A 14037-nucleotide genomic window follows, 5' to 3' on the forward strand; every position below is an offset into this window, starting at 1 on the left:
TAGTTAACACCCTCTCGTAATACGTTCGTCGTCAGGCATCAGAATATCCGTAGCAGCCTGACTCCCTCCTGAAAACAATATGCTTGCAGTTCAAGATGTTGATACTGTACGGAGTAGACCACAGTAGTATCTTTTATGGCAGGTCTCCCTGATTCTTGGCATCAACTGGGGAAGAGCCAAGTGAGGTCGTATGCACACCCCCAACATTGATTTTAGCCAATTACGGAATTACGCGTACTCCGCAGTGTATGATGAAGCAGTCACACTCTCAAGCTTGCGCTCTGTTATTCAATTCCGACATCTTTCCTCATAGTACTCCGAACCTGCTCCTGAATACCTCTTACTGTCTTCTTTCTACCCTTTCGTCTCTACACTCATCAAGCGTCACCGAGTGCTCTTGTCTGCGACCATGTCCGACTCGAATAACGAGCCCAATAGCGCTGCCCTGTATAACTCGCGAAGGCGGCAGGGCTCTATTGGGGCAAACCAAATCCTGGATAACATCGTGTCAGCATCAAACTGTACGCGCGGACCCCGCAAGCTGGGACATGTCGGACTCGAGCTCTTGATTAACGGTGGCACACAGTTGATCGCGATGAAGTGGATCGTCTGCGAAAGCGATTCATGAAGCTGGACAAGGTATGGGAATTCTCCCTGTCGCCAACAGTATCGCTGATGCCCGATCCAGGATGGCTCTGGCACGATCGAACGAGAAGAGTTCCTTTCCCTGCCGCAGGTTTCATCCAACCCTCTTGCAACAAGGTCAGACGCTCTGATCCTGCTTCGGACGTTACGTCTAACACGCCAGTAGAATGATCGCGATCTTCGATGAAGACGGTGGCGGGGACGTTGATTTCCAGGAGTTCGTCTCGGGTCTATCGGCGTTTAGCTCCAAAGGCAACAAGGAAGAGAAGCTGCACTTTGCCTTCAAAGTATACGACATTGATCGTGATGGATACATCTCCAATGGCGAATTATTCATCGTGCTCAAGATGATGGTCGGGAATAATCTGAAGGATGTGCAACTGCAGCAGATCGTCGATAAAACGATCATGGAAGCGGACAAGGATCGCGACGGCAAGATTAGTTTTGAGGAGTTTAAGCAGATAGTCGAGAAGACGGATGTGAGCATGACTATGACTCTAGGTATCTTCCTACCATGCCCGTCGTCGTTTGTCTTGGTTGTGGTGCTGACAAACATCTACAGATCAAATCTGAGCATTTCAGGCGCGGATTGTGGATATTGTTGGTGCCGTTTGATCATTCATCGCCTTGAGTTTCGTCTATGCTTTGTTTTACCTTAGTCGATTTTCATACCCGCACAAGTCATGGTAGCATCGTGTTTTCGTTCATTTCATGGCGGCAAGGCTTACACCGATACAGGGTCATCGTCAACTCAGGTACACGTTGATTCCAAATAATAATCCAACTATCGAACTCAGTGTGGCAGTGAGGCGTTGGCTTTGTAATACCCACCATCTCTGCTCCAGATGCCTTTGCCAGAAGGAACTATGCTATATGTTACTTCCAGAAGACACGTTCGTCGAAGCTCCCAGCGGCATGCAATCGGTGCTGCGTACGTCCCGGTGATGTAGTCAAGGGGTAGTCCGTGAAGTAAGCGACTGTCGAGTCCTTGACTTCCCACAGCGCATGGAAGCGAGTCTGCGAAGCTCAAACGAACCAAGGTAGCGGCACAGTCATTTCAGGGTGTCGCAATCTCTACAAATCGAACAAGTTTTGTGACAACCATCTGTGTGAAAGCCAGCCCACCACGTGTTAGTCGAAAACTATGCGAACTCTCCCTGTCCTACTACGGTTGGCCTACGTTCTTCACGGAAGATGCAAGTTCCCGGCAGCAAAGAGTCCCAAAGATCATGGCTCCCACAGAAGAGTAGTACAGAGTCGTACCGGTGGACAGGGTCCTATCAGATTTGAGCCTCGCTTTCCTACTGTTCCATCGACCAGACTGCTTGCACATCCATGGGTTCCTGAGGCGATTGCTCAACATTTCCGTCAAGCAAATCCCATTGATGCTTTGCGGCTTTAGTATAGTGGCTTTGCACCAATATCAATTTGTGCTCCAACTCGAATGTATCTTCATGTACTCTACCATTTGATTCTCCATGTTTGATAGGTGTGTACTGGTAAATGGAGATTCGGAGCAGGTACGAGGCTCACAAAGGTGGCGTAGTTTTCTGTTCAGTTAGGGTTAGAGTCTGTTCTTGCCCTGATCCGTTTGATCTTCCTAACAAGAAACCTCGATCGATCATTTCTCCCGTCAATTGATGGCAAACAGTCTCATTAACTGTGCATCTTTATGTGATCGATCATTTTCTTCCCGAGCATTGGTATAGAGGCCAGTTGGGTTCTCCCAGAGAATCAATAGTTCGTAGTGAGAGTATCCCAAAACCCTGTAGTGTGTGCATCGGATCTGTCTTGGTCGATACCTTTGAGTGCTAGTCATTGCCCGCGAGTAAAACAGTCAAACTGCTCTTCCACGGTGCAGTGCAGATCGAAGTTCCAGGGTTGATCTGTCAGATCATCGATTGAGAATTCAAACGGCTGCAATGCTGTCTACAATATCGACCAGAGCTTGTGAGAGACTTATTACTGGGACTGCCGGTTTTTCTCGAGTCCGTGTACGTACTCCTCTCAAACACTCGGTTGTCTTGACTTTCATCTTGAGGCCTCGTCCACAGCTTCATTCCTCTAACTTTGAATATCAGCGACGTATAGAATTCGATAGGAGTCAAAGCCTTCGCTACAACTCAGTTTTCCGGTCAATACTTCAGTTTTATCAACCCATTTGCAGAAGCAAAAGACGGGCTCAAAATGTTGGCTAGTTGCCGCATGGTTTGAACGAGTTACGTACTGGGATCATCCCCGAAGAAATGTTTGAAACTCTGGCCTTACTTCGGATTCAGAAAATCATACGCGTTGAGGGTAAGAACAGGAGGTGAGATCACACTCTGTCTCCTCGGAGCCCTGATCACAAATGTTGGGTTGTCATACTCGACGCCATGGACATGGCTGAGCGAGGGTCACAGCTGACAGGCCTTTTTTTGGGCAGAACAGTATAACGCTGTCTCTTAACTTAGGTTCCTCCAGAGAGTGAAGATCGCATGGAATAAGGGAAACCCTGCTGCGACCGACAAGGCAAGCGAGAAACCTCTATCATTGGCTCCAATCTTGCGGTCATTGGGATTGTGACCCGTTGCAGCACGGATCTGCCGAGAGCTACTCTTGTCCAAGTCGAATGCACGGAGGCCATGGCAAGTACATCGAAATACTACCATCGACAGCATACCAACATGACTCTTCCCTGTTCCGGCCTGCCCCTGGTCGGCCACGGTACGTCGTGCAACAACACCGGCAGTCTCCTGCCCGCTGGGCAGAGAGCCTTCAGCAACCATCCCACCATTTCTCTGGCTGTGTGGGAATCATGACTGTGTCAACGCTGCCAGGCCAAGGCAGTCACATTCGCTTGCCGATGTTCACCGGATATGGATACGGAGGCCGGTCCGCTCCGAGCGGTTCGCTACACACGGGGGAGCTTCCATGTCAAACGCCTTGTCCTCCAGCACAGACGACATCGCAGTTTCCTCTATCAGAGCCGCCGCCGCACCAGTATCAACGGCGGATGCCTCCTAAGGAGCAACGACATGCGAATGACCATAGTATCCAGCCTCACCATTGGCATGACTCGCAGTACGGACACAAGCTTGTGAATGGACTTGATCGACCGGATCCCGGATCAGCCTCATTGACGCATGGAATTTCCCTGTCAGAACACGGGGCCCGGTCCCTGGGCGCTCTCACCGATACCGTTGGCGTTGCACAATACTTGCCTCCCGCGGAACACGCTCAATACTTAACTATACAGCCGGCAGCCGGGTACCACCAGCAAGTGCCTCTGCCAGATCCATTCTCAGCTTCTGAAAGTCACCAAACTGCCGTGATGACGGGGTATAATCCAACACCAACAGCATCATCTGCAGGGGATCTCGAGCATACGGGACAACAGCCATTGACACGAAAACAGCCGGATTTGTGCCAGAATCGAGTGAGCAATCCTGAAGAGGCATTTGGCGGATATCAGCATGCCCTCTGCAGAGCGTTCGACTTGACACGAGCCGGACGGCTGATCGATGCCAGTCGCACCCTGCTCGAGGTCTCAGAATGGTTAATTGGAAATGCGCGGGAGCTAGGTAAGACCTCCGTCGTTGGCCATGATCTCAGTGAACAATGCACCTGAATTTCAGCAGACCATGCCACATAGCTAACCATCTCCGTTGCGAGCCTTGAATCGACCATTTAGGGCTTCTCCGAGACGACCAAGACCACCACGCTGAACGGCTCCGAATATGGACACAATTCAATCTCTGCTGGCTCGCACTCTGTCAAAAGCAAAAGGATCTGACGGAAACAGTCCTGGAGACGGGCCGGTCACAGCCAAATGCAAGCATGCTGACCGTTGCGATGATGGAGAAACTGGGAGATGATCTGGTCCAGCTCTGCGATCGAATGGAGCCGCATGGATTGGTTGATTATGAGGTTGGCATTTGGGAGGAGGAAATCCTCAGTGGTGAGTCAGCTGAGTCTCTGCCATTAGTCTCGAATGAGCGATAGCTTCGATAGCTAATGACTCGGGGTCGTAGTACTGAGTCAGTGTCTTGACCTTGCTGAATCGAATGATGCCATGAAATTTCGGTGAGGATGATGTTCTCCTTTGTTGTTCTTGTTCTTGTGGCATAATGACTGTTGGGTTGGTTGATGGCTTCGCGCGTCGTCGGCTTTGTTGTAAAATAGTCCTCTGTCTTGTTGGAGTTGAAGCAGCCAATTATTGTACTATCAGACGAGGAAAGCGTCGTCAGGGTATTGTTGGACTGTTTGGAAATGTTGAGGGTTCAGATGCGCATTAGGGTTCTGTGTTCTGCTGGCAGACTTTGAGAAAAAAAAGTTACGGACAATCGACAGCTACAGTATGAAATCTCAAAAGGATAACAGCTATAGATGATCGTTGACTCGAATGCATGCTGAATACAGAGCGCATGAATAGACCACCCAAACGCTGATAATTGTCCTTGGAGAATATTGTACAGAGCAAAAGAAATACGTGAACAGTACAAGACATCACCGCTTGACCCAGGTAGGCATCTTCCTGGCTTTGACATGACCAGGCTTCTTCCTCTCCACCTGACGTGGGTCGACCGTGATAACGCCAGCTGCAGATAACAAAACCGAGTCAGCATGCGAAAGGAACAATGCAAGTGTGAGAGATGAAAAGAGTAGGGCAATGGCGCACCTCTTCGGAGAATTGGTTTCAATGCTGGCTCATGAATCAACAGCGCACGCGCAAGGGCCAGCGAGATGGCCTCCGCCTGGCCCGTCGTACCGCCGCCCCAGACTCTGGCCCAGACATTGTACTTGTCCAATCTCTGGGTACACCTCAGTGCCCACAGTGCACTTTCTCGATCGTGGACACGTGGGAAGATATCCACAATGTTTCTATTGTTGATCAGAACCTCGCCATTCCCCTCCACGAGATAGACGACAGCGTTGGAGGTCTTCCGTTTGCCCTTTCCGCGCGCACGGCCGAATTCGTCCACGACACCGGGCGACGGTTTGTTGGCGTACGGATTGCCGCGACGCAGGTACTGCTGCAAGACATCACGAACCTCGTCCGGGAGGAGAGCTGGTTGAATCCTGCTCAAACGCTGTAGAATCTTGATGATGTCTTTGTATTTCTTCGTCGGGACGCGCTCGCCGATGAAATTGCGGAATTGCTCCAATTTGAACCATGCCATTCGCGGTGCTTCGGATGCCGGTACCGTTGGTAGACTCTTGTACTTGGCTAGAAGCGCTTCCAGTTTCAATCGGTGGTCGATATATTGAGGGCTTCCCGAGAAATACGCCGGCGAACGAGGGACGATCCGAGCCGGCATGGAGGCAAACTTTTCGAAGTCGATTTCCGGAGCAGCGCGGACCACATCCGTCTGACTTCGGCGAGCGGTGCAGGTAGAGAATTGGACTTGTCGTTTTGTCTGCTGCTGCTGCTGCACCTGCGTCACAGAGAAGATTGGAAATGGGGAGTGCATTCGAGCACCCGCGAGACAAAAATTCTGCACATGGTGCAGTAAGCGACTTGATCTTTGCAGCGCCATATTCGACGGTTGCAGGTCCACAGGAACCCCAATCGAATGGGCAGCTGTGATCCTTCAACGTGTCGGACGAGCATCACGGCAGGAAATTTGCTATTCTGAAGGGCCATCAGGGATCACGTGACAACAATGACTAAGCAAGCACACAACGCCAAGGCTAGACTATTTAGCTTTGCTGAAGTTGGTTAGCTCTATTGCCAAACTTGGCTAGAAGCTCTGTTGACTAAGCAACGCATTGAGATTCCTGGTTCGCACAAACAAAATAGAACCCGCATTTTGACCCTGCATTGCGTGCAAGTTCTTAAGGAACACAATTTTCTCCCCGCCATCCCGCCTCCGTCACTCAGTTTTTCCTCCAGGAGTCACCCATATCAGGGGCATCACCACACAAAATGTCCTTCGGAAAGCTCTACGGGTTGTCTGTATGTACCATTATGAACCTGATTGATTTTATTATTATACTGTGTTGCTAACATTGAGATGAACAGTACAACCCCCGCACCATCCCGGCGCTGGTTGCGGCCAAGGCCAACGGGCTGGACATTGAGCTCGTTGAGACGCAGAATAACGTCAATGCCGAGTTCAACAAGTCTCCCGAATATCGCAAGCTGAATCCTCAGGGCAAGATCCCAACGTTTGCTGGTGCGAACGGCTTTGTCCTGACGGAGGCCATCGCCATTGCTGTCTACAGTGAGTCACCCTAACTAACCCGTCTTTTTTTTTTTCCCTTTGCGCAATGCAATCCCTTCCATGATGACCGATCTATTCGATTCAGGTTATCCCTGGCAGAACAACTGTGTTGAAAAGTTTGAACTCTGATTTTGTCTTTTATCCGTTGTCTGAGCGTTTCCAAAACAAATTACGCGACCATCACTGCTAACGTTTCGCAGTCACTTCGCAGAATGAGAAGACTTCTCTTCTTGGCAAGACCAAGCAGGACTACGCCTCCATCCTTCGATGGATGTCGTTCGCAAATAACGAGCTTCTCCCTGCCTTTGGCAAGTGGTACCGGCCTCTCCTTGGCCACGACCCCTACAACAAGAAGGCTGTCGAGGAGGCTTCTAAGGCCGCTCTTGCCGTTCTTGATATCTTGGAGAAGCATCTCACTGCCAACACCTACCTCGTTGGTGAGCGCATCACGCTGGCTGATATCTTCGCGGCCGGCATCGTCGCTCGTCCCATGTCACTCGTCCTGGACAAGGAGCTCCGTCGGAAGTATGTTGCTGTGACAAGATGGTTCACCACCGTTGCCAGGCAGCCTTACTGGAAGGAGGCCGTTGGCGAGCCCACCCTTGTTGAGGAGGCCATCAAGTACACTGCGCCAAAGAAGGAGGAGAAGCCCAAGCAGCAGGAGGCCGCTAATCCAGCCAAGGCTGCCCAGGAGGCTGAAGATGATGAAGGCGGGGAGAAGCCCGCTCCCAAGGCCAAGCATCCTCTTGAGGAGCTGGGCAAGCCGACGCTCGTTCTTGACGAGTGGAAGCGCCAATACTCGAACAACGACACTCGGTCTGTGGCTATGCCCTGGTTCTGGGAGCACTTCAAGCCGGAGGAGTACTCTCTGTGGCTCGTTGACTACAAGTACAACAATGAGCTGAAGCTGACCTTTATGGCGAACAACCTGATTGGCGGCTTCTTCGCCCGTCTCGAGGCGTCGCGCAAGTATATCTTCGGCACTGCCTCCGTCTACGGCGAGAACTACAACTGCCTGATCCGCGGTGTGCTCATGCTTCGCGGTCAGGATCACGTCCCGGCCGTCGACGTGGCTCCGGACTGGGAGTCGTATGAGTTCAAGAAGCTTGACCACACCAACCCGGAGGACCGCAAACTGGTCGAGGACCTGTGGGCTTGGGACGTTCCTGTCGTCCGGGACGGCAAGGAGTACCCGCACGTTGACGGCCATGTCTTCAAATAAATTTCGTGCGTCCGTCATTCCCTTCGATAATGCGTATGAACGATCAAACAATAGATCCAAGATTTACAAAGAAGAATCAAAGGATTGCGGCATGTGGGTTTACGAGGGTTTTTTTTTAAACGCACTGGAGGAAAAAGTGTTGTGATGTCTGTATGTCCCGTTATGAGGTACGGAATGATAAAAAGAGGATGGTGATGAAAAGTCTTTCATGAGTTCATAGTAATCTATGCATCGATGCATGTCGTGGAGGAATATCACAGGCAGCGCACCAAGAAATTAGTATACATGTGAAAAATCCCGACCTGGTATTGGGAATCACTTGGTCTATCGAAAACTCCTCGTTGCCATATTTCTTGTAGGTAATATACCGAAATCAGCGCGAATGACCATTCACGTTGCCCGACTTTCTCGCCTTTTCCTTCGCCGCCTTTTTACGCGCCTTGCGGGCCTGACGCGCTCGAGTCTTTTCCGCTCGTCGGGTATTATCGGATTCCGATGTTGAGTGTGCAGGTGGGCGGGAGTGCTGGTGGTGGAGGAATGGAGGCGGCGGCGGCGGTGGTGGTGGTGACGAGGACGGTGGCGGGGATGGCTCACTGGCAGCATCATCATCATCATCATGATCCTGCCCGGGAGAAACTGGGGTAGGATACGGAACGAGATTCTCGGGGAGGTTTTTCTCTCCATCGTACGAGATGCGCACGCCGCGCTCGTCCCAATCCCTGATCAGGCGGGAGACGTTGGAGGTGTGGCTCAACTCGTCGATCCGTGCGAGCACGGTGGCCAGCACGCGGCGCTCGTCCTCCGCAGGGCGGTCGTTGGTGAATTCCGGGATCTCGAGGATATTATACGGCTGGCCAGCAGCCTTGAGATTGCTGTCGTCGATGAGCACCGTGTTGGACTGGTCCCAGCGGAGGGTAGTGGCGCCCGTGGCGACGGCGGGATCGAGGTTGGCTGCTGCAGCTCGTTTCCGCGTGATCAGCGTGTGGTAGGCTTCCAGCCCGAGTTGAGATTTCTTTTTCGGGTAGCGCGCTTGGATGGTCTTGTCGGCCCAGACCTGCTCGAGCCGCTTGTAGACTTGGACTTTTTGCCGGTACTGTTCCGGGGTCAGTCCAAGTTTGTCCCGTGCCCAGACCGCGGCTAGGCGGTTCCGGATCTTTTCCGGGACGAGGACGTCGCAGATTTGTCGGACGTTCTTGGGTTGAGAGCTCGACCAGATCATCAGCGTGTGCTGTCTGTCGAGTGTTTCGATGAATTCAGGAAACCCAGGGCGCATGACGAATTTGGTGGGTTGTTTGCGGTTTTTACGATAGATGAGCGTGCCGTTGAGATCCAGGATGATGAGGAGAGGCTGGCGGATGGGTGCCTTTAATGATTCCCCGCTGGCTTGGAGCATGTACTCTGGAGTTGGAATTGGGATCTTAACGGGTGGCACACCATGCGACTTTGGTGTGCTAGGGGAATCAAACTCTGTAGCAGAGTCCACGTGTTTGTCCGATGCTGGCGTGCTTGACAATCTTCGAGGCCGTGACGCAGTCCAAGATTGATGTTGGCCGTGTTGCGAATCATCTCCGGAAGCAGCAGCTACAGAGGCAAATGTTCGTTGCTGTTGTTGCTGCGCAACAGTGTTCCAGTAGAGCGCATTCGCAGCGGCAAACTGCTGCATCTGCAGCAGTGCATTATTGTGCATACCATATGGTACTCCCAGATAAGGATGCATGATTTGACCTCGACCGGCCCAAGTTGCTCCGAGGTAATTCTGGGAATGAACTGCAGCCGCAGAACGAGAAAAATTCGCGCCTTCAGTCGGCGATCCATGTTTCCCCAAACCCGACGTCCTCTGACCACTGCGTTCAATTGTCTGAGGCTGATTCTGCCCAGCACGCGCATTGCGCAAAGGCTTCCGGCCATTCCTCCCGTGAGATTGGCGCCGTTCCCGCCAAGAGAAGTTTTGCGACTGGGGAGGATGTCCGCGATTTCGGTCATCCCAGCGATTTTGCGCCGGTCTTTGCGCTGACATGATGGCTGCAGTTTGCGACTGGGAAGTTCTCAGAGTCGCAACTCCCTTCCTTCGCGGAACCACGCAGACACAAATACTTTCTTGCGATCTCAATATTCTAGCAAAATCAAAGTCCTATGAATGCCGAGTCAGATCAATCTCTCACAAACAAGTAGGATGAAAAAGTTCAGACCTCAGAGCCGCGCCAGACAGTACGCGGCGCTGCGGCCGATATCAACGATGCCAGGCAGAATTCAGGCAGTAACCTACTCTGCCTGAGCATCGCCGACATCGAACATTGGCACAGGGTGGAGAAATATAAGAATACTAGAACCGTGAGATTTCAACTCCCATGTGACGGTAAGTTGAGAAGGTTGAATCCCAGGGTACCGTACCGCCCTGTGTGTACGGAGTATGCAACTACCCCGTAATGATCCGCGAAAATCAAGAGTTGCACTTATTTTGCAAGAAATTCTAGGGCTTTGAATTTTGATAACTAGTTAGTTAAATTGAAAACTTATGTATAACCAGGGCAAACCTGATAAGCTCACCGCCTTGGCAGAAAGCCTTGACCTCTTGACAGAACCAGTGTGTTTTTACCAAGGAACGATCACCGTCATGGCGCTATCACAGTCCTTGAATCGCCGGATAAAGGCACGTCGAATTGAAGATGAAGACTTTGAATACGAAAGCACAACGTCAGATGCGTCGTCAACGGATCAAGAAGAGTCCGTGACAGACTCTGACGACGAACAAGACAGGGATACTAGCCAAGACAGCAGCAGCAACGATGATGATGAGTCCGACGACAGTGAAGAAGACTCCGAGGGCTCGGTTGAAGACGAGCAGGAGGCCATCAAGTCCGAGCTGAGCAAGATCTCGTTCGGCGCGCTCGTCAGAGCCCAGGCATCGCTCGGTACGAAGCGCCATCGCCGGGACACCGACGGCGACGCAAAGGATGGAAAGGAGGAGGAGGAGGAGGAGGAGGAGAAGGGGCCTCCCGAGAAGAAGGCCCGTGAACGTCGACACTCCGAGAGCAGCTCCGACGGGAAACCGAAGAAGCGGTCATCCAAGCACGCCCCCGCCATCATGTCCTCCAAGCAAGCTGTGTCCCGCAAACGCGTCGTCGTTGAACCTCCCCCGATGCCCAAGGCACGGGATCCGCGATTCGATCCGGCCGTGCAACACAGTCGGACTAGTTATGCGGCGCTCAATAAGGCCTACTCGTTCCTCAATGACTACCGGACATCCGAAATCAACCAGATGAAGGAAGCCCTAGCAAAGACTAAGGACCCGCAGAAGAAGGAGGAGCTTCAGCACGCCATCACCTCGGTCACGGATCGTCTCAAGACCCTGGAGAATAAGAGACGACAAAAGGAAGTGCTTGCGGAACACATCAAGAAGGAACGCCAGGCCCTGCGCGAGGGCAAGAAGAGCAAACCTTATTTCCTGAAGAGATCCGAACTTAAGAAGCAGGCCTTGATAAAGAAGTACGAGTCTATGTCGTCCAAGGATCGGGTCAAGGCTCTCGAGAGGAGGAGAAAGAAGCTCGCGGCAAAGGAGAAAAAGAACATGCCTTGGGGCAGGAGATCCATGGCATCTTCTTAGGCAGTTGGAGAGTGAGGTTCAAAACTATAGATAGTTATCGAAACTGTCATGTCTTGTTATAGATTCAGAATCCATGATACCCCTTCTTTGCCATCGAACTGAACCTGCAAAACCATATCTCTTCCTACACGGACTGGAGAATCAGTCGGAAAAGGACACATTCAAGGTAGAATTCTTCTTCTGTCCGAAGAAAAAGAAGCCGTGGAAACCTCCCAGTACACTTTCGGCGATGAACTTTTTTTTTTCAATCGAGAATGTGTAATAAAATCTCAACAGGAGCAAACTCCCAAAGCCGAATGCGTCCTTTCAAGAATAAACAATCCTATCATACGAAAGACATAACACCCACAACAATGCCCACGGGAATCACAAAGACCAGCGCCCTAACAAGCAAAAAGAAAAGCAAACTTGCAATCGATTCTGTCCGTCCCTGGTGGGATCGAAATTGCAAGATCCGAACCCAGTCCATGCTGAATGAAACAGGATATATAGAAAATATATAAAAAAAAAAATCAAAACGGTCGTAATGCCAGTCGGGTATTCAAAAACTAGCTTCGTAAATCACGGTCAAGTCGCGGCCGTCGCATTCAGTCAGGAGCCAGGAAGCATCGCTCCAAGGTTCGCAACCGTTGTGAACGCCTCAACGCCGACGGGGGAGATAATGCTGTAGTATGCGTATCACCGCTACGAGTGAAACAAATCCCACGCTCGAGAGCACAATGCTAGGAACTCCTCCTTCTTCCTCCGTTGCGTCTCTGGCGAATCTCGGCCGGCACCAAATGGTCCATGAGGCGGAGCCGCGGGTCCCGGCCCGTTGCGGGAGCGCATATCCGGCCCGCTGCCTAGCGGTGGACTACCATGGTCTTGCTCATATTCAGCCCTACTTCGTCGTCCGAGGGAGCTTTGGCCAGAATGGCGCAGGTGCTGTGGCTCGCCGTTGTTGGAAGGCGGCGTCACCTGTCGATGGCCACTGTAGTGGACCATCCGAGGGAGAAGGTCTTCGCGACCTCCAGACATGTCATGGACGGCCTCTTCCGCGGAGCGGTACTCGCGCGGCCGGGGCATGTGGCCGCCCGGAGGGGAGGAATAACCGGGAACATTCGACTGAACAGAAGGGGCAGCACCCCCGCCACTGGGAAAAAGACCCCGATCTCGGTCTCGAGCTGCAAGATCGGATCCGAACACATCGGCGAGCGGCGGAAGCCGATTGTTGTTCTGATTCGCGAAACTTTGGGGATGCGCGGTCCCTAGAGTCGCATGATTATGGTTGATCTGATTCCGGGCATGAAGTGGAGGGTCATTGCGGCCCGTGAAGGTTTTATTCAGCGGAGCAGACTGTACTACACGCTCATTGGCAAACTGTGACGCTGCGGGCGGCACAATGGAGAGGCCTGGCGGGGGTCGTTTCCTCCCTCGCGTCGAAGTCGACTCGTTGGATTTCGATTCGGACGATTTCGAGTTGTCGTGACCATCGCCTTTGGCGGACTTTTGCAAGCGGGATTCAATGATGGACCGTTGTTGCTCGCGCACGGTCATGCTCCTCTGTAATTGCTCTTGTCGCACGGGGTCATGTGTCTGGAAACCGGGAGACAGGCAAGCCAGGCCCACCTCGTGCATGTCGAGTTCACGCGCCGTCATCGGACCGCCCGGTTGGCGAACCGACAACGTGCTGGCCGAGAGATCTAACTTACGCGGTCGCGGTTTCGATTGGGAATCTAACGATGGAGACGACGGCGGTTCTTCTTTTACGACGATTTTGGGCTTTTCCCCACTGCGAGATGTGTCAGCCTCGATCTGGACTTTGTCCGACAGTCCCGCTGCGATCAACGTACGTGGGAGATTTTCGCTTGCCCTCGGAGCTGTTTTTCCGCTCCGGAGACTCTTGTGATCCAGACGACATTCTCGACGCCGTCGAGGACGCCGGCGCCAGCGGCGGAAGATGGTGCTTCGGACTCGGATCTCGACTGACGTGGTTGGGAACCAACGGAGGTGCGGTTGCGGGCGCGACAGCTGTTGACATAGTTGCCTGCGGTGTTGGGAGTCGAGACAGAGCTATCACTTAATCCAAGTTGATCTTCATGGAGTGCGAAGGGCGGTGCCCTTCGCCGTTTGTTCTTTTTCTTGCTTTACTTTTTGTATATTTGGAGCTCTCTGGCGCAGAGCGCTTAACAGACGCCCGAACAATCCTGGAGGGTGCACACGGGCAAAAAGACAGCACCGGCCACTCTCCAGGGCCGGTTGGGCCGGACTCGGAGGTCTTTCCAATGACAGAAACACACCAGAAATTCGCTTTTCTTTTTCTTTTTTTTTTTTTTTTTTTTCTTTTCAGCGCCAAAAATTATCATGTAAGGTCGATGACC

General features: G+C 52.1%; 6 protein-coding genes across 6 annotated transcripts; 3 read left to right on the plus strand and 3 right to left on the minus strand.

Annotated features, from left to right (window-relative positions):
• Nucleotides 1–409: 409 nt before the first annotated feature.
• Nucleotides 410–1218, plus strand: VTN31DRAFT_6939 (uncharacterized protein; the record flags this gene model as incomplete). Its single annotated transcript, XM_069407604.1, has 5 exons — nt 410–521; nt 587–639; nt 689–762; nt 812–1146; nt 1208–1218. 5 exons carry the CDS (start codon nt 410–412, stop codon nt 1216–1218), a joined length of 585 nt encoding a protein of 194 aa, XP_069258242.1.
• A 3915-nt stretch (nt 1219–5133) lies between these two features.
• On the minus strand, nt 5134–6164 carry VTN31DRAFT_6940 (mitochondrial 37S ribosomal protein uS9m; the record flags this gene model as incomplete). The annotated part of the gene is made up of 2 exons (XM_069407606.1): nt 5134–5225; nt 5306–6164. 2 exons carry the CDS (start codon nt 6162–6164, stop codon nt 5134–5136), a joined length of 951 nt encoding a protein of 316 aa, XP_069258243.1.
• A 389-nt stretch (nt 6165–6553) lies between these two features.
• On the plus strand, nt 6554–8073 carry VTN31DRAFT_6941 (uncharacterized protein; the record flags this gene model as incomplete). The annotated part of the gene is made up of 3 exons (XM_069407607.1): nt 6554–6583; nt 6650–6851; nt 7052–8073. 3 exons carry the CDS (start codon nt 6554–6556, stop codon nt 8071–8073), a joined length of 1254 nt encoding a protein of 417 aa, XP_069258244.1.
• Nucleotides 8074–8446: 373 nt separating this feature from the next.
• Nucleotides 8447–10361, minus strand: VTN31DRAFT_6942 (uncharacterized protein; the record flags this gene model as incomplete). Its single annotated transcript, XM_069407608.1, has 2 exons — nt 8447–10204; nt 10263–10361. 2 exons carry the CDS (start codon nt 10359–10361, stop codon nt 8447–8449), a joined length of 1857 nt encoding a protein of 618 aa, XP_069258245.1.
• A 326-nt stretch (nt 10362–10687) lies between these two features.
• On the plus strand, nt 10688–11677 carry VTN31DRAFT_6943 (uncharacterized protein; the record flags this gene model as incomplete). Its single annotated transcript, XM_069407609.1, has 1 exon — nt 10688–11677. The coding sequence occupies one exon, from the start codon at nt 10688–10690 to the stop codon at nt 11675–11677; it is 990 nt and encodes a 329-aa protein (XP_069258246.1).
• Nucleotides 11678–12361: 684 nt separating this feature from the next.
• On the minus strand, nt 12362–13697 carry VTN31DRAFT_6944 (uncharacterized protein; the record flags this gene model as incomplete). Its single annotated transcript, XM_069407610.1, has 2 exons — nt 12362–13448; nt 13510–13697. 2 exons carry the CDS (start codon nt 13695–13697, stop codon nt 12362–12364), a joined length of 1275 nt encoding a protein of 424 aa, XP_069258247.1.
• Between the last annotated feature and the right edge of the window lie 340 nt (nt 13698–14037).

Source organism: Thermomyces dupontii, assembly GCF_041956625.1.
Source record: "Thermomyces dupontii strain NRRL 2155 unplaced genomic scaffold VTN31scaffold_8, whole genome shotgun sequence".
Taxonomy (NCBI): Eukaryota; Fungi; Ascomycota; class Eurotiomycetes; order Eurotiales; family Trichocomaceae; genus Thermomyces; species Thermomyces dupontii.